This window comes from Drosophila ficusphila, unplaced genomic scaffold, assembly GCF_018152265.1.
Source record: "Drosophila ficusphila isolate 14025-0441.05 unplaced genomic scaffold, ASM1815226v1 contig_106, whole genome shotgun sequence".
NCBI lineage: Eukaryota > Metazoa > Arthropoda > Insecta > Diptera > Drosophilidae > Drosophila > Drosophila ficusphila.
The window spans coordinates 1,306,242-1,326,674 of NW_025063993.1; the positions used below are offsets into that span (position 1 = coordinate 1,306,242).

Sequence of the window (20,433 nt, forward strand, 5' to 3'; positions counted from 1 at the left end):
GTCTATATGCCCACACACGCGATTATATGTGCCTGTGCGGCGGGTCTCCATTTGGGTACCCTTAGATTTCAGCCCCAGATATCAATGCTCTGTGCCCATAGACTAACGTTAAGTTTAGGTCAAATGGAATTGGCTCAATGAGGTTTACAGATTTACAAACCTTAGTTAAATGCTTTGAACTGCCAGATACGTTCTGCCTTATTGTAACGCTTTTTATGGCTCACATAGGGTATTCAACATGTTACGAATATTTGAAGATAGTTCCTGAAAATGTGATTATAAGATTTGCCGGCTTATTTTCCGAAGTCTGGGTTTTCAAAGCTTAAAAAATTTTTATGGATATCATTAAAAAACTTAAAATTGCTTGGTTCCAAAGTTTTCGATTTTTAGGTTGATAAGAAGACAATTATAAGTTTTGGGAACACTTAAAAGTCAATACAAAGTGTAATTATTAATTAAATTTTTTACTGTCCTTTTTGAGTTGTTTAAGTTTTCGGTTAAATTATTAAAAAAAAAGTATGTCAATGTAACGTAAGTTTAAATTAACCGGTTAAAGCTCCTAAATTTATTTTCCCTTAAAAGAAACAAGCCCTGCGTTCGCATACTTGAAATAAGCTCGTTATTTCCTACAACTCTCTCATTTATGTAGTTTAAAAGTTCTTGACTTCATAAATTGGCTGGTTTTGATCTTGAATTGTTCACTAATAATATTTTTAGGGTAGAATAGACTAGTATTTTCGCCAAATAATATAATACTTTTCTTCTTGCCATTAAAAAGAAAAGGGTTTAGTCGTGAAGCATTGCTTGCAAGGCATTCTAGCATTTCTGATTATTTTCTCGAAACGTAGGAAATTTAAAAATAGATCTAAACAAAAAAAGGAGAGTAGCAAAAAGATTTTCGGATTAGGCTATTAACAAATACCAAACTTTAATATTGCATACTTATGATACCTTGGATTAGAGTATCTGATTAAATCACTGTTTAACTTAGCATTGGAGATGGTACCACATAACATCATAATCGGCAGTAATGCTTATTTAGATGAAGGCCATCTGGGAAATCCCAAAGACTGCCCTGCCTGCCAAATTCATATTAATTGCGTTCTATTTCTCCTGCTTCTCTCTCTGGTGGCACTTGGAGTGTATGCTTCGCTGGGAGCGGGCCGGCTGAAATTTACATAGCCACAGTCGACAAAGTCGCAAAAGCAAAAGCAACAGCAGCCGAAACCGGCTTGCCAGCTCACACACGAACAACGCTCACCCACATATGCATGCTCTGCACAAGATAACAGCGCCAACAACAAGAACAGTCGAATACGCCAGAAACCGGCTTTTTGTGTGACCTAATATTTGGCTCAACTACTTTGGCGGAAAGGCGAACAGAATTCGCTCTGGGGACCATCCGTAAAGTGCGCTTTTCGCTCGCGATAAGATTAAAGCATATCAGAGCGGGGTGGTGGGGAAAAGGGCGTCTTATCAGCAGATACGGCAGCCCAACCCCAGGAAAACAGAGCTTTCGCCGTGGCAGTGGCGAGTACCTTTGGTCTTGGCCAGTTCCACGAGAGGCAAACAAGAACATAATGAACTAGCAGACGCTCTTCCTTGTCCACCTGGACCTAGGCAAGAGGCAAACAAAACAGTTGCTGGAGCAACAACTATTTGAAGTTCGCTGTTTATTTGGATTATGTATACGCCGTGTGTGACTTATCGATGGTGATGACGCTGGTGGGGTACCGGAGTGCTAGGGGGAGGGTGAAAGGGTCGAAATCGGAATCTGAATCTGAATGCGAATGAGAATGCGAAACTAAATCGCAGGGAGAGTGTGAGCTTTCGGCGTTCACTCGCTGTCGACTTTTTGCACCGGCAAAAAAACTAAGCAGCCGGCAAATGTTTTTGTGCACACTCTCCGCCGCCCCTCCTCCCTTCTCCGCTCCGGGTTCGGACTCTCTCTGCACTTGACGTGCCCTCTCAGCAGAGTGCTCTAGTGTTTTACATTGTTGTCGTTCATGTTGGCGCCAAACGAGAGTGTCTATTGTTGGCCGTGCGGCGTTGCCGCGCTTCACGGCTTCACGGCTTTATGGCTTAGACGGCGACGTTGCCTCGCTTTGTGGAAGAGCCTAGGCCATCGGAATCCAGCCGCAGGGCCTTCATAGTGCCATGGGTGTCTTCAGTCCCGAGATCCCTCTCGACCCACTCCTGCAGTCGATCGTCCTCCCCCCGCACTCCGCGAACGCCACGTACTGCATGTAGCCTTCCCTGTCCCAGTAGTCGTCGTAGTCGTCGAGCTCCCCGTCTTCCTCGGAATCCATCTCCAGTTGCTCGCCGGCCATTAGAGCCAGCTCTAAGTTGCCCTGCCGGCGCAGGTCCTGCAGGTCTTGCAGGATGTCCTCATCCTCCACGAACTCCTCTTCGTCCTCCCCTGACACATCCAACTGCACAAGCCCTCCGAGCGAAATACTTTTGGATATGCGACAAGAAAGGGCGATGTCGTCGGTGGGGGGATTGGTCCTACCAACGCCGTCAGGGCCCCGGCTGCAGATCGGAATCCTTCTTTGCAAGTGTCGCGGTCTGAAGATGGGGGTCCTTCTGTAGAGCTTCAGCAGCAGGGGGAGTGCCTTGCTCCTGGCCATGAGAAGCAGCTGCCCCCTCCACGGCTTTCTACGGCTGATCAGAAAAGAGGCTCTCATGTTGAAAGAAGTTGAACGAACTGTGTTTAGTGTTAATCTCTGAAATTGTACTTTCCTTAACCTCGAGTTGTCAAGTAAACGTCAATCGGTTTCACTTTCAAGCACAGTTTTGCGACAGAAATCTAACACAATACAATGAACAAGCCGCACTCGAAACTTTTCGGAAACTCGTTGAATGGTTGTGAGTGGAAATGCCAACCCCCCAAGATGGCGGTTGTTGCCGGGACAGATCTCCAGGTGGCCGATCGGATCCTTTGTGTAAGCCCCAGCACTTTCGTGGGCAGGGAACAAAAGACTTCCGATCTGATCAAGGTCTACAGCGCCACCGACCTCAGGCAAACCCACAGCCCAACTCTTCAGCAGGCCGCTCTGGAAGTCAAAGGCATTTTGGAGCACCAACAGCGCATCATCGAAATGGTGGACACCGTGAACGAGAAAATCTCATGTCGAAAAGATTTCGGCCGTTAGGTGACCCCACCTCAAATGCAGTAGTTCCTAACAAAATTATCAAGTCAAGATCTAAATTTTTCTTTAGATTTGCGTATCATCCATTTAAAAATAGGTCCCGCCCTCTGAAATTAACCGGTCCCGTTTGTTATTCTACACCCGGCAGCGGTTGCTGTTTGCTGTGATCCATTGGCTTTATCATTTTGTTTTCAATAAATATTTATAAGTGAGAAGTTTTGTTTTTCTGCTGATAGTAGGGATAGAACAACAACGCGGCTGATTAAGCCAACGCAGCCGATAGAGATAAGTTTATATATAGCACTGGGCATATGTTCCCATTGAGTTATAGGAGCAGCCGCGCAAAACACAGTCGAGCATCCACAATTCCAGTTAATAGTTTAAACTTTTTTCCAAATTTTTTAAGGTGGCTAAGAAATTTTTTGTAGTCATATCATGTTAACCAAAGTTGTTCAATAATTTAATGCGCTTTCATTTTATTGGGCTTATTTTTAACTTGATTTAATTGTGTATGTACCCTAAATCCTTACAGAGTTCTAGGCTAATTCTTTATTAATAAAATTAATGCAAAAATACCGAAACTATATATTTTAAGAATATAAACCAACTCTTGAACTTGACGGCAAGATTTCATGTTGGCAAGCGATAGTTTGCGTTGTGAAAGTTTGCCGTTAGTTGATTAGTTCAGAGGTAACCTAAAACTAGTGACTTTAAATTTAGGACTTAAATTTTGGCGCGTAATAGCCGTCCTCCTCTCCTGACCCCGGCGTCGGCGACTGCTTTACCCACTTCTAAGTTCGGTCAGTTTCCAAATCGTAACACTTTCGCGCGCTGCCGCCAAAAGTAACCACAACGCCAGACGGCCAGTCGAGGAATTTGCGCAGGGGAAGGGTTGAACTAGCCCCCTGGGGGACAGACGAAAACCCAGCCCCTTCCCACCTTTCGCTGGGCACGGGCACCCCGAACGGACAAAAAAACAAGCTGCAAAGGCACGCGACGTAGGGCCGCAGTCGCCGTCGCCGTCACCGTCACCGTCGCTGTGACGCGTGCGTCGACCGCGGGGCTCATGTGAGTCGCGCGACACGCACACAAACTCGGGCCAGATGCACACGGGCGAGTATCCGTGTGCACAGATGTAGATACAGCACATCCACACACGCCTCCACTGCCAAGTTGCTTTTTGCGAACTTTTTGCGAACGCTTTTTGTTGCTTTGCTGTTGCCCTGGCCCCCTCTCGCTGTCTCGCTCTCTGCGCCGTGCTCTCTGTCCGTCTCTCACGCACACACGGGCAGAGTCTTGAGTAGTGCTCTCGCAGCACTTGTCTCTCTCGCGGGGAGACTCTCTGGGGCGGAGGCGTGGGGCGATGTTTTCGTCGTCTTTTTGGCTCGCTTCGTTTGGTTTTCGTTTCGTTTTTGTTGTCTGAGCGCGAGTGTCCGTAAAAAGCTTTGTGCGCCAACCGCCCCCATCCCTGCTCCTCCCCCGCCCTGCCGCAGAAGATGGTTTATTCAGTTTCTTTTCGGCTCTCAGCTCTCGGGGCTCCTGCAGCGGCCGACGTCAACGCCGGCAGCGACCGCGACTGCGGCTTCGGCTTGGCAGTCGCTTTCATGGGTTCTTGAGCGTATGCAAAAGATTTTTGCACATATTCATCTTTTTGGCCGTTTTCGGTGCGTTTCGCGGAGCTCGCTGGCTCTTGAAGTGTTCGCGTGAATTTCCATCATTTTTGCGCGCCCAAAGAAATCGTAGTTCTTGTGTTCCTGCTCTCCTTTGGGGGCTACGACCCAATCTTCTAGGTTCTGGTTCTAATTCTCGGCACCCAGGGAAAGCGTCTTAGTCGCAGTGATATATTTATATTCCTTACCCCGGAATTCTGTGTTTAATCGACATTTTCATAAGGAGCTTTACTGCTGAAACTTTCCAGACCTAATAGGTCTATAAGTGCAATTTTATTTGTTAACAATAGAGTGTTACACTATTGTTAAGATAAATTCTAGGACGTGAATTTTCTTTTTACCAACTGATAGTTTAAGCTGGTAAAGTTTGACTGTACATTAGAGGTACAGAGTATCTGCAGAACTTTACGTAGGGCAGTTCGCATCTGAAGTGAATGTTGGTTGAAGGCTAGTGACGTTCATGAAAAGGCTGATGCTTGTCAGAAAATGTATTAATTAGACTTGTTTAGCTTTATGTGACGCACTAGGAAAAATTGCCATAACCTGGCTAATCCAGTGGTACTCTATAGTCTCGCCGCTTCGCCCAGCCCGACAGCAAACCGAACTATCGGCCGCATCACGGATATTGACTCTCCCCGATGCGGTTCACTAATTTCTGTTCAATTGCTCGGAACTTTTGTGTTACAGTATTTGGCGGATGGAGCTAGCAGTGCCGGCGGTATTTCACATACCCGCAGTGTTCCACGGCAGCAAAATCGAGCCGTGTATCTGAGACCCTGTGCGTTCGTGTTCGTGTTGTATGGCAATCCATAAATCTGCCCCGGACGAAGTGCAGTCGCCGCCGCCTAACTTTTGTTAAGCTGGCGTTGCCGCAGCTTTTTCGACTGCGAATTAGATCGTATCGCAGTGTCTGTTTTGCTTAGTTTTGGAGGGTTTTGCTTTGTTTTCCGCGGACCGCGGCCCACACCTACGGTTGCCAACCCTCTGGGGGGAAAAGTTATCGGAACCCCCATCTATCATCTGGCGGCGTTTTGAACTTGAAAATTGTGTTGTTCGCTTAGTTTTCCCATATTGTACAGCTTTCCGGCATTGTCCTTGCGTTCTCTCTCCGGCTCTCTTCGCGCGACTCTCTTCGAGCTCCTCTCCGGTGTTTAGACAATGCGTGTCCCTATACAAAACACTGGTGTCTGGGGTTAGGAATAGAGCTTATGTGGGCGGTGGGTGGACTATGGGTGCAGATGTGTCTGCGGTTGTTTGTCTCGCTGTCTGCGGGTGGGAGTGTGAGCCATGTTTTGATTTTATTTAGGCAGCAGAAGGGAACACGGAACCAAGAGCACAGGAGCACTACGAACTGAGTTTTCTTTGGTTGTGTCATGAACTAATTAACTTAATTCATTTTAAATATGCAACTGGCAGTTTTCGGTTGCTACTTTTAAAGATCCAAAAGATCCAAAATAATGCCTCCCGGAAACTGCTGGTGGGCCTTGCTGACAAAGTCACTAATCGGGAAACTTCTTCTTTGCAGGTGCTTTTTGACTGTTTGGAACATTTTTAAACATTACGTTAAAACGTTGTTGATACTTACTGAAATATTGTTTTGTTTAACAAATAATAACATAATCACTATAATACTGTCAATATAATACTACGCGAAGGGGAACGAAAATCCAACTATAATACAAATGTAATAAAATAAAAAGCGACAACGATAACAACTTATTTGCGATTAGTTAACCCTTTATTTCAAACATTCTTATCATAAATAAATAATGATTTGAATATAATTTACGCAACCAATTCTACGACAAAAATTTATAACATCAACTACTACAACAACAAAAGAAAATAGTACAACAAATTAAAGTTAACTTTCAGTTGTATGAAAAAACAAAAGTGATTTTTAGTTAGTTTCTCAAAATTTAACAAACAAAATTCACAACCAAATTTGGAATACAACAACTACAAACACCGCAACAACAACTACAGCAATAACAGCAACAACTACAACCACTGCAACAAACAACAACAAACAACCAACCGATAACAACTGCAAAATCAAGAAACTAATAAAACAATAAATAAAAAAGATAAAAGCATAAAAATAATATATGAAAATTGTAACCATAATAGAGAACCTAACTAAACAACCTAAAAAGAGAAGTAAATCAAAGCGCAACAAATAACAAACTACACAACCAAAAGGAAACAGCCAACAAGCCAGCAGAAACAAATCAAAGCAAACAAACAAAAATAGCCACACGAAATAGCCAACGAAAAATAGAAAGGAATAACAACAAAGCAAAGCAACCGAAATCGAAACAAAATCACAACCAGAAATAGCCTTACAACCCGCCTCCAACCAAGTCCAACCCAATAGCAGAATTCAAGATATTAACCGATAACTGAAACCGATAACAGGATAACAAATAGAAAATAGAGCAACGAAACAGAAACAGAAAATGCAACAGCAGAAGTGAAAACTAAAATTCAAAACCAAAAGCCAATTGAAAAAAAGAAACAAATCAAAAAGGAAATAGCCAAAATTTGTTAAATTTATTTTGTGTGTTTTTAACGGAAAAAAAGCAAAACTTCAACAAAAATCGAATGGACATATGCAAATCAAAAAGCTGAAAATGTTTGTCGTTTATAAAATTGAACTTTTGTGTTAAGGTTTTCATATTAGTCCTTAAATTTTGCGTTCGTCAAAAAAGCGGTCGAGAAAACGTTCTGAAAAACTCTTAAATGAATCAAGCTGAGAAACACTTTATAAACTTTGAGAGGTGAAGCAATCGAAATAAGGAAGAAAGCGGCAAAAAACCATTTCGCAAGTGAAGAGCAGCAAACTGTAGAAAACAGTTTTGTGCCAAAGTTGCGCAATCACAAGTGTACATTTGTGTATGTGTGTGTGGAACGTGCGAGTGCTAGAAGTTCACGTTATACCAAGAAGGAGATAAATCGAATCGAAGAACATCACTATATCAATATATATCCACATACAAATTATCTAAAATTGTTCATATCGTGGCAAAAGCTATATATGATCTAAAAGCATGTAAAATCTGTTTTTGAAAGCATTTCGTACTTACAAAAATTAACCTAACATTAGTAGTGAGAAAAAGATAAACAAAAACAAAATAAAATTCCATTCAGATAGGAAGAACATTCTAGGCTAAAAATCAATTTATTATACTAATAACGGTAACACGCGCTTCTGAGAACCTTACAAGTTCAGAGGAGACAAAAAGACGTCGTATTTCTGGTATAAGTCAGCGATCCCTACACACCCATTAGCATCGTAGCAAAAAAATCCTATCGAGGGAGTAATCTTTGCATGTCAATTTGGTAAGTACATTAACATTTTACATTTTACATTTAGCATGTGACGTGCAAATTTGATACATATGTATACATATGTAACTATTTTTGTAGATCATTGAGTCAAAGTTAATAGTTAGTCAGTTATTAATACATTCAAATTTTAAACGCATAAATAGGCGTTCAAAGTTTATTATTCACCACACTCCCTTGAGTACATGAGAATTCCCAAATTTATAAGAGTACTCGTTTGAGCGGCACTGTTTTGAAAACGACTTACAATGCGTAAGCAATCTGTGTTGGAGACGGAGAGACAAACGAATATGACTAGATCGCCCGAAATGGCCATATCCTCTTCTGTAATTTATATACATCAATGGGGGGATAGGAAGCAGAAGGCACCTGTTACGCCTTTTTATACTTCTGTCAGTATGTCTCTCCACAAACTAGTCTTTTTGTGTTAAACCTATCCTGCTTTATCAAAATTCTTGTAACTATTTTTTAAATTGAAGGACCCCTTCTTTCTATTAATTTTCTATTATTTCAACAATTGTTCTTATGACAGCTACATGATATAGTCGTCCGATTTTCATGAAATTTAATATGACAAAAAACAAATATTTTATAATTTTAACACATCAAAGCAGTTTAATTTAACAGTCTTGAAAAACAAAACTGCGAAAAAACATGCCCGTATGATATTATAATATTTTTTCCGTTATTTTTTCGATTTGACCTGAGCGACCTATTCGATATAGTTTATACCCTTGCTTTCATTAAATGTGTCGAACAAAATACATAAAGGCTTAAAATCATCGAAGCTATGACGATATTTCTATTTATTTTCCATATTCGACTTTTGTTCATATGGCAGCTATATGATATAGTTATCCGATTTTGATAATTCCTAATTCGAGAGTCGTTAGAAAAATATATATTCCAAAAATCATGCTTGTCTGTTCCGTTATATCTATATCGATTTTTTTTTATTTTTCCTAAGGCAGCAATATGACAACGTTGTAGGTTTTAAATACAAATTTTTCTCGATTTAACGGTTATTAAAAACTCCATATTTTGAAAATCATGCTCGTAGGATTAAACACATCGAAGTTATAATTATTTTTCCAGTATTTATAAATATATTTTGATAAAATGCAATCCGAAATTCAATAATAGTTAGAAGAAATCAAGTCGATCTGATTAAAAACATCGACGTGAGAATTTTTCATTTCATTCTCTCGTGTGACAGATCCGGCCCGTTCCGACTTATATACTGCGTGCAATAATTACACACCTTTTGGGAAAGTTTCAGCAAGATAGCTTTATAACTGAGAGACTAGTTTACGTAGATCGTAAATCGAAAATCGCGATAATTCGTAAAAAATTCTGTCCCCTTGAAAAAAACTTAATTCGTAAAAATTCCATACATTTTGGTACCCTCGTTAATTCGTAGTATTTTGCGCAAAGCAAAGAATATTGAACCTCTTATAAATCGTAATTTTGTTTCGTAACCTCTTATAAATCGTAATGCGATGCGAAATTTTTTGTAGTTAAAGCACCGTTAGATTTTTTAGATAGCAATGCCGCCTTTATGTCGCTAAGCATTATGAATTTTGTGTTTCTCTCGCTGTTATAATTTTATGTTATTGTTTAATTTTCCTTAAATTTGAAAAACGCACAAATGAATGTACATACTTATAATGTTTGTTTAATTTTAATAAAGTTAAATACATATGTAAACATGATGTGAAATGTAAAAACCCCGTTTATTCGACTTTTTCATTTTTGAGCCCCGTTAAATAAAAATCTCGATAAATCGAATTCCCGTCTAATTCGTAAAAAAAGTGATCCCCTTGCCATTTCGAATTATCGGGACTGTAGTTCCAAATGTATGAATGTTGATGACTGTCTACCCTATACACATATATATTTGTGGAATGATCTTTTGTATATTCCTTACTCCTTTGAAACAAAAACTTTTGGGCTAAAAATGAAAAAGGAGTAGATACAGGTATTGGGGGCTAGTAAAAATACAGATCTAAACCATACAAATAGGGCAAAAGGCATAACCTCAAAGAAATATATGGCGACAAAAACTGCGGATCGCAGAAACACAATACATGCACCGTATGAATGTTCGTGGGGCGTATATAACAGCCCCTCAGGGACCCACTGGCGCACATGTGTAGGTGGACCCGTACATGCATGTGTACGTAAAGCCTATGTATAGTGTCCTTACACACACGCTGTATACTCATCTACATGCAAATTTCACTTACGCGCAAAAAATTAATTATTGAAAAAACGCGCGACGGACACCCAAGGGCCGCGAGAAACAACTCCAATCCTCACCCACCCGCGCTGCCCATTAAAAGCTTGCGGAGGAGGCGGTGGTGGGTGGCCATCGGCAATCGAAACACAAAAGTCGAAAGGATGAGCGCCCGCAGCAGCAGAAAAAAGCAGCCATTACACATATTTTAAATGAATTGAAATAAAATTCGTATATAAAATTGCTTGTGAGAGTGTGTGTGTGGCCAGTGAAGTACAGTTGACTCCACACATTTTTAACGGAAAATGGCAGGCGGCAAGCAGTATGCGCAGCGACCGCAGCAGAGGCAGCAGCCGAGGCAGAGACAGCGGCAGAGGCGTGGGCAGTGTGTGCGAAGGGGGTGTGTATGTGGAGTCACCGAAAGGGGTAGCCTGGCCGAACGGTCAGTTGCCGAGTGTCCTTCCACACGAGGACGTGCGACAGGGACGGAGACTGTCTGCCAACCCAGCCCCATCCCGTCCCACTCACCACCCCCCTGCCCCTCACCAGAAAGTAGCTGCAGTTTTTAATGTGTTGAAGCTGGCGATGCGTCGCCCAAAAGAGCGCAATTATATTTTCGCTCTCTATCCCTGGGAATCTGAATCTGCATTTGTTGCTGTATCCGCAGCTCTACGTGTGGGCCATGTCATTAATGACAAGTTTAATTTACATTCGCCGAGCTTCTTCTTCCCTTTTGAAATTGGTGCTGCGCTTGCAGTTGGCAACAGTGGAAGCCACCGAAGTCCCCACCCAAGCGACCCAGCCACCCAGCCACCCACCGAACGCGCTGAACCGCGCGCAAATTGCATTTTTCGGCTGCATTCTTTTCCATGCCGTTTCACTTAATTTTATTGCAGCTGCTGCGAATATTGTTCTGTCTCTGCGCGTTTTTTGCCTTGTCATTGAATGTTGTTTCCAAAGTCTAGAGCAAACGTGACATATTATTGGGGGGGAGAGAGGCCTGGTTTTTGTTTATAACATCAGAATTGATGTATGTTGGTGTTCTTTTGCGCTGCCGAAGGTTTCGTCTGCCGCCCGAAACAAGGTGATTACGGGTCTTGCCATAACTGCACCCCTCTTCTGGGCTCTGCGATCTAATCCCATCAGCACTTATCCCCTGCACGCGGATTAGGAAACACTGTTTCAATCCGATCCAGCCAACTGTAATTATCCCCTCGACTTGTTCAAGAGCGCTTCATAAATATTCAAAACAACTTTCCGCTCGACACATCCAAGCGAATCCTCTTCGGCTGCAGCCGCAAGTGAAAGTCGTAGAAAGCACCACCTAGAACGGCAATCATAGGGGCAAACCCCAGGCAAAGGAGGGCGGGAAGCAGGTGAAGAGCCTCCCACATGTGTAGTCGGGTGGCTCTCCACCTAATTCGCATTGAGGGCTTTCGTTGGCCTTGGGTGGGCGGCTGAATTTGTGCCCAGATAGATGCTCGGGTAGATGGATTGCTGGATAGAGATGTGGATAGGTGCCTGCATTCAATCGGGGCAACTAGGCCGGAAGTCGGTTGACATCAGGGAGTCGAGTCTGCTGAAGGTATGCATAAAAAAGGCTTTTCCATGTTTCAGGGAATACTAACCGAAAAGCTTTTGAAGTAGTCAAAAGTCAGAGAAATGAGTTCCCACATGCCGGGGGCAAAACGAATGGGGACCAGTTGAAAAGCCTTTTTTCCCGATTGACTGCGTTCGTAATTAGCGGGATGGAGAGGGGGATTTTCGGCCAGGAAAGGGTGTAGTTTCCACATTGATTGAAACGCGCCAGAGAAGCTACACTTCACTTCCAACCACGCCTGCATACTCGCTAACCACCGCAGGTGCCGCAACAAAAGATGAAAAAACTTAATTTCTGTTTGTCCTATTTTATTTAAAACAAACGGGACACAATATGGCGGGGTCGAGGGTTGGCCGATGCATGTCAACAGCCTATCGCAAGGCAGCACGGGGCGTATGCGTAATGTTTTCATACGCCCGCACTGAGATGGTCCGGCCGCCTTTCTGCGAACGGGTGAGTTTGGAGCTGGCTTGGAATCGGGGTTGCGGGGCAGCAGAATGAGGCAACAGGGGGTGGGAATGGGTGGTTAGCTGCCATTATTCACAGGCTGCCATAGCGCTGTTGTCGCTAGTTGCCATGCAATAAACATTTCGCCCAGCTAGACGACGAATAGTTACTGGGTGAAGGGTTTGTTATGAATAGAAAGAGAAAACAGATGAGGTATGCCTTATTGCTCGTGTTATAGATCTTTTTTCGATTTATTTAATGCTTGTTTAGTGACAGGGAGTTCCCTGCATTAAAACTGATATCCTTACAAAACTTTCAAAAACGATTTAAAGGACCCACAATGAGACGTGATCCCTTAACATTTCTTTAATTTAAGCGTATTTCACCGACGCGGATAAAAGAATCAAAAACCTGCACCTGGCATTTTCACGTGCATTCTGATTTCAGAACCTCCTCCCAAACACTGAATCCTTTTGGCGCACTTTTGTGTAGCTGGCCAAAGCCAGAAATTGCGAGTGCTCGCACAAGTACTTTTTTGTCTGGCCGACTGCTGAAAAATAGAAACAGCACAAAAGTGCATGGGGAATGCGGCATGCGGCATGGCTGCGAGGACAATACAGTCAGACTCGACCGGCCCCGAGCCCAGCCCTCGTAAAAAATGCAGTCTGCCACCGGGAGGGGCGTTTCAGGGGCGTTGGCAAGGCAGCTGAAGTATTTGAAACCAGCAACTGCATTTAAATGCAGTGGAAACTTTGTTAGCAGCCCATTCCGTGTTGGTGTTCTCCTCTCCATTGTTGCCACAAATTTACCTCATTTGATTTATAGTTGGCTGTTGCTGCCAATGGGTCTTGGTCTGGTGCTTAAATTTGTCTATGGCTCTGATAAGCTTGTTTAAGAACTGGCAAATATAGTGTGGAACCACATGCTGAAGCTCCCCTGTTGAGGCCCTGCTCAAATAATTCCTATTTGAACCATCTTTTGTCTGGGGGCTGTCTGCGGAAACTTTTCTGCCCATAAAAACTTGTTCCCCCAACGCGGAGGAAAATTAAGCAAAGGGAAGCATTCGACGACGTATCTCACAGTTTTCACTTTCAAGCTGGGTAAACAAAGCAGAAAGAGCGATAGAGTTTATTGAGCAAGGCTGAAGTGTTTATAAGCGGAAGTGGCTACAAGCGAGAAATAGATAAAACAAAAATATTCTTTCTTTAAAGATGCTTTCACTTAGCCTTCTGTGTGCAAAAAATAGTGGTCCAAGCTCCCCGGCCTTGTTGGTTATTTGGCGAGGGTCTCCACTTTGAATTTGAATTTGACACACTCCCCAAAGGGCCCTCAAAAAGTTGCCAGACGTAAAAATTCGCATACGCCCCGTTGCCCCAACTTCAGTTAATCCAGCCACTACAACGGGGGAAACTATGTCAAAACTCATTTAGTTCCAGGGCAAATTTTTGGCACAACATCTGAAAGTGTTTCCGCTTCGGGAGTAGAAGTGGCAGTTGAAAGCGTGGGGCAGAAAACAGTGTACAGGCTATTATACGATACACTCAAATTAAAACTCAGCCATTCAGAAAAGCATGTTCTGATTCCAAATGTTGTTTCCAAAAAATATTAGTTTGTTACGAAGTAATATATTTAAAGACTTTATTTGGATAAGGATAAAAAATTCTAAATTAGAGCAGAAACATTTCTCGTAACTGAAAGTGTGGCTATTACTTTCCGTGAAGCTACACACAGGCTTGGGGTTGCTGAAGAGGTGTGCGACCCTTGGTCCCAAACTAATCCTATTACCTGCAAATGCCATTAAACGGAAAGAGCCGTGAGTTGGCTGAGACTCGTGAGTTGGAGACAAGGCTAGCCAAGGCTTTCGTGCGTTGAGAGGCTTTTGCTGGGTGCGTGCGGATTTTCACACTTTACGCATGGACCGATCGGCGGACCGACAGACAACAAAGTAACCAGGGGTGGGGAAACTACGCAGGGCTGCATTTATTGGCACCTGCCAACTGTACTTGGGCGGCTGAGTCGGCCCCTTCTTAAATGCTCGCGACACCTAAGCTGTTGGCCATTCGCTGTTTTCCGAGTTTTAAACATATTTCGCTAAATTGCATTTTTGCAGTCATTTAAGGTAATTGCATTAGACTCGTTTGACATGTTGCTTTGGGTCGCTGCCGGCAAAGATGCACAGTTGCATAGATAGGCCGCTGCAAAGGGAAGCCCGACCATGGAAAGTGGCCAATACTCACACCTTAGCGCCCGTCGATTACCTTTTAAGGACTGTCGATGTATTCAATAGTATGTTTTTAGCAGAAACCATCGAAAACAAACAAATATCTAGTCTTGATTCATTGTGGGCTTAGTCGTCTTTTTACAAAGTCGATTTCATTCATATGCATGCCAAAATATTTGCGAATGCCCCGGAGCTCTCTGCGCCCTTTCAATTTATCAAGTCGGAAAGGTAAACAAAATCAGATCGATAGGTTACTGAACCAAAATGTCAGGCGCAAAGACACCTACAACGGGTACAAATACAGAGCCACAAAGCAAAACAGCTGAATGCATTGGTAAACAACTCACAGGAACCACGAGAAGTTGAACAGTAGGAAGAATCTTGGCAACAATGCAATAAAAGTGCTAAATTTAAACTGCAAACTGCCCGCCAGATGCACAAATGGAGAGCGAGAGCAGAGCAGAGGCATCTGAGAGGTAGAAATACATCTCGGAAAGCACCAAACGTCGTTTATTCTTGGCCATCTTCCCTTGGAAGATGCCAGATTGGTCGCTTTTCGGGGGGCTTGCTCTTGCTCTCTTTCGAAATGACATTTTGATTAATTTTCTGTGAGCAGCATAAAAAAACTTGTAATTTTTCGTGTTTTCCCGTTTCTGCAGCAATGCAGAAACCTTTTAATAAAGCAAAAACCAATCGAAAGTAAACAAGCAGCAAAAACGGCACAAAAGACACGATGTCAGCAGCGTATGTATGTTCACATACATACATACATATGTACATACATACACATATGTATTGAGGGAGGGGAGCTAGTATATCTGCTCGATTTGTTTCTGTTGTTTATAGAGAAAATAAAAAGAGCGCTGTTTATTTATACAATAATGCATACACATCATACAATAATTTACTTTATATTTGTACATGCTGCCGCCTCTTTCCCCGCCCCCCTTGCCCCAACAAGCTGCACCTGTCACTCGTAGTCGCTGGAAAACCGCTTCCAACCCGGAAAGCAGCGAAAGCAAATGAACAATTGCAAATTTTCTGGCACGATAAAAGCCCGCAATCCAAATCTGCGGGGGTCGCCTCCATGGGTGCGACGCTTGAGTGCCAAATAATAATTGCCTTAACGGTTTTGGTGTTTGGTCAGCAGGTCCAAAGGTCGAGTTGATTTGGCAATAAGAATCTGTAGTTTCTATATCTGATACATATTAATATCGAGCATTATAAACAGATAAACATGATCCACTAGATATCTCAGAGTGTTAGGTACTATTGATAATCGATAAGGTTTGTTAAGTTATGGTATACTCCCTTAACAACAAAAAAGCTGGCTAATCTTCGCCGAGCTTTTGATTTGAATGTTATTGACAAAATAGAAAATATTTTTTTAACTTTCATGTTTCGCTTAGATTGCTGTTATGATATTAAAAGGGTTATTAAAATGATTAACATTGGGAGAGATTCTATTCGCAGTTTAAGTTACTGTCTCAAAGGTTTGTCAATAAAATTTGAAACCGAACCATAACATTTGTGTGTGCTACATCGTTTCTTGGTGGCTGGTGTATTGATTTCATTGTTGCAATCTTCCATTTGAGCTTTACTTACAACCCAGATGTCTTGGTATGCGAAATAAACCATTATTTTAAATACCCGATAACTCGAACTTGAATTTATGTATAAAGCATATTAATCTTTTTAGAAGTGTCTTTTGCCAAAAATAACTAAGTAGTTTAACTTTACAAAAAAGTTTTGTCTGGATCTAGGTTACCCCTCGAAGTATAGGTATAAATATCGAACTGCATTTTCGTGTTTCCTGGCGAAGGTGACGTGGCACCTTTGAAAGCGGTCCCCAGCTACCTCTCGTTCTGGGACACTATGCATATTAATCGGCCGAGCGCGTATAGGAAACAAGGAGTAGATAGGATTTGCCATAAAACGGGGCAGAGAAAATCGGCGGCAGAGAAGAACTGCTGCGCCGACTGCAGCTGCGACTGCGACGTAGCTGCCCGAACACTAGACAACTGTCAACAGATCTCGTGAACGAGCTTTAAGAGAGACTGCACTAACACCAAGGCGGTTGTGTAAGACGCACGCGGCACCCACACTGACGCAGGCTCCCTCGCCGGCAAAAAGTTGAAAAAATTCGCGATGTTTTGGCTAAAAAAGCTTAGAGAGTCTCTCTCCCTCTCCGAGGTGGCGCTCTCTCGGCTGGCAACGGCAACTCCTAAGCTAAATATTGGCGCGCTCCCGCACACCATGCTCCGTTCACCACTTGCAAAACCTGGGGGACAAAAAAGAGAAAGAGGCAAGACACGGACGCAGCCAGAGAAACGTTTCAGACGACGAGGCAGGCATTGCTGAGAGGCGAGTCAAGTTGGGTCGCGTTGAGTCTCGATTCGGTTCGGCTCGGACTCAGATTCGCGTTGGCTTCGCGTTCGGTTTGTTATTTTTTGGCATTTTGTTCGATTTTTCGTGCCGACATCTAATAAAAAAGCTGTATACAGCGTACGTACATGTGCGGAGAGCGCTCCCGTCGAGAACTTGTGAGGCAGCTATCAAAAATAACTAAAAATGTAGTCGACCAGCGACACAAATCGAAATAAAACGCAAGAGTGCACCGAAAACAATCGCCAGGCGGGCAAGTGTTGAATAAACAACGCATAATTTACCTGTGCAGAGTTCCACCCAACGCGGCGTATACGCAACGTCGCCCCAAGAGAAAAGAGGAAGCAGCAGGAGGAGGGGCAAGGCGCAAACAGAAGGCTGATGAAGAACCGCCAAATGGAAAGTGGATAGGGTCTTTGGAATGATAGCAAATGCCACTGAGCGGAATCAGAAGCTATTTCGCGATCGTCGGCAGTTTGCTTTTTGCAACATTGCAACTGCATCTGCGTATCTGTGTGTATCTGCCACGGCGTTGCACTGGTAGTGGTGTCTATGCGAATTTCGGCTCGTTTCGGGGGTGTCTGTGTGAGCACGTGCATCTGTGTGCGCTCCGAACTGCGCCTGTGTTCGCGGCCCGTTGCAATTTGCAATTTTTCGCCCATGCTTCCTCCAGCTCCCTCGTTCCGAGCTTCGACAAGTCGTGCCATTGCCTGCCGCAATCAGCATTTTGAGGTTAGTGTCTTTATACCCTGTATACATACTAATACAGCCGTTGGCGCTCTCCCCCCGCCACACACACAGACTCACCTTCACAGTGTGTCAAACACCAAATAAAAGGAACTAGGTGGATTTTTGGGAGCCCTTAGCGTAGATACGAATAAGTAGCTGAGTTAAAATATAATTGGATCCCTATGGTAAGAGTTACGAGCCCGCAAAGTCTGTACGCATAAAAGCGACGAATATTTAGTATCTTCGATGAGAAGGCCGCCGTTCCGATAAAACTGCAGTTGGTAAAGACTCCAGAGGGAGCAAGAGGTTGCGAAAATTGAATGAACCAAACCAAACCAACTGAAAGCATAAAGATACAAAACTAAAAATGTTTGCGCGTAAATCAAGTTGACAAATGCAAAGGAGATTCGCTGGGGGCGGCGGTTTGAAGGGGGTAAGAGCGGGGCGCGGAACGGGGTACACACAAAACGGCACTAATGAGCAGAGAAGCTCAAAGCAGAAGGCGCAAAACTAAAAGCAAGAGCAACAACAAAAATTGCCACAAATCATTTGCAATTTTTATTTGCTTTTTTGCTCTCCGATTTTTTGCGAAATTCTCCCTGGGGCTGAATTCATTTATATTTTTGGTGTCTGGGTTGAGTCGTTGTTGGGGGATGGAAAAGGGGGGATGGCGAGGGAGCCGAAAGAGTAGGGCATTTGTGTGTGCGCGTAGCTACGAATGTGTGCGAATGTCAGGCCATAAAGGAATATGATGAATTATAAGCAAAAATGTTTTTTCGCACAAAAAACTAAAATCCACAAAATGTTCAGCTATAAAACAAGCAAAATCACTTAATTGTGTGTGCGTGTGTGTTTGTCGTAGTTGTCTTTTCGTTTTTTTTTAGCCTGTGTATCTAACAGATACATCTCCAACTCCTAATTCATGTGTGGCGTGCTGTAGAACTGCCTTTTGCCGTCGAGCAATGAGTTCGTTGCCGGTAGAAATGTTGGTTGTCACACGACAAATCCCAGAGTTGGGCGCCAATTATATGTACATATATACGGTTATTTGGCTAAAAATGAGATAACTGCCTTTGAATTTTCCTATACCCTTTGAAAGGGTAACAATAATCCACTTCGGAGAACTGCCGACATTGGGGTCTTATGGGTCTTATCTAAATTCCTGTTTTCAATTATTTTGGTGGGCCAAAAAATACGAGCAACGCAGATAGCCTAAGACAGCAAAGTTTTTTTTTTGCAAACGCTCTCCGAACACACATAAATAGAAGAAAAAATGCCCATTCGGCTGTTTTGTGAGTCACTTATTGCCTTATTTTCGTTTTGTTTTTATTTACTCTCACATCTCTATACCTGTCGCTGTAGTTTATGCGCTCCCTCTCTCTTTTTTTCTTTGTAGTGCGCTCTCTTCCCCCGCATTTCTCCTCCCCCACTCGGACCCCTCTGGAGCTCTTTTCGTTGTGTATGTGTGTGTGTCGTTGGCAGAGCTTTTGCACATTGAATTAGATAGCTGCACAAATTACGCCAAAATGTTTTGCCGCTCATTTTTTGTGTCTGCTGGTGCAGCAACAAGCGCAAAAACTTTTGGCAATTTGTGTATTTTGGTGTTTTTTGTTTATTGCCTTAACCTTGAAGCGAGTTCTATTTGGCGACTGGTTAAGGGTACAAAAGATAGGCATTAAATCAGAAAATTAAAAGAAGGTTCAACTATTAAAGTGCGCTTGTATGAGAACAACGAACTGATTGATATAGCAAACTTGATGCTTTCAAAATTTTAATAAAATATTCTTCTTTAAAAATGCATAAGTTGTTAGTCTTTTTCGATTATACTATTTATTTACTTATGATCATCCGTAAAAAACCACAACCATGGTTTGGAATTTTGAAGAAATCAGTTCTTTTATTTAAATGATTTTTAATATTAATACAAATGATGTTACAATTTTATTATAGTCATTCCCACGATCACTGTAGCTAAAGCTTAGTTTCTGGAATTTTGCTCTCATTTTTAAAAATCAACCAAATCAATTACCTTAAGAACAATATTGTCTGACAAAGGAGGCAATTATGAAGGGAAAAGTTAACTGTTGTGATTAAAAAATATCTCAGAAATTTATACATTATAAATTGTCATAAAGTTATGAACTACCGCTTTCTGTTTTTACAAGAAATTAAATTAAACAAATATCCATTAATGGTTGCTACTTTTCCAATCGTTATATAATTTGTTTTTAACTTGAAACTGGTGGGCATTTCATCTAAGCAAGACAAAATGCACAAGCAAAACAACAAGCATAAGACTAACAGAACCTAAAAAAAAGGAAAAAGGAATAAAATGGAATACAACTGTTTTGCCGCTTAGATATTTTAAGCTTCGAGTTATGCGACCTTTTACTTGACGATCATCTTGCTTTGCTGCGGCAGGGTGACACGGTCGAATGCCAGATTATTTCCCTCACTCGAAGTGAGGGGTGTTGACCATTGTGTTAGTAGCTTTCGGTTACGTCCTCAATGAGTGTGCAGCCAGGCCCAAAGAGATGCAGTGCCACCGCGTAATGGGAGCACAGCTGGGCGGACTGCTGCGGGCAGGCTCCACCTACTTCACACCTGACGGCTTAGGCCCGAGGCAAGACACATGCTGCACAAGA

At 42.6% G+C, this 20,433-nt stretch overlaps 2 protein-coding genes across 2 annotated transcripts in view; one reads left to right on the forward strand and one right to left on the reverse strand.

The window, feature by feature from the left end:
* LOC108088796 (myeloid zinc finger 1) overlaps nucleotides 1-20,433 on the forward strand; it is a 32,004-nt gene that overhangs the window by 2,357 nt on the left and 9,214 nt on the right. Inside the window, exon 2 of the mRNA XM_043209054.1 lies at nucleotides 6,348-8,164. The gene's annotated coding sequence lies outside the window, so the exon portion shown is untranslated. The remainder of the gene's footprint in view (nucleotides 1-6,347; nucleotides 8,165-20,433) is intronic.
* Nucleotides 1,657-2,696, reverse strand: LOC108088805. Its single transcript, XM_017186776.2, has one exon. It carries the CDS (start codon nucleotides 2,685-2,687, stop codon nucleotides 2,148-2,150), a length of 540 nt encoding a protein of 179 aa, XP_017042265.2. The 5' UTR covers nucleotides 2,688-2,696; the 3' UTR covers nucleotides 1,657-2,147.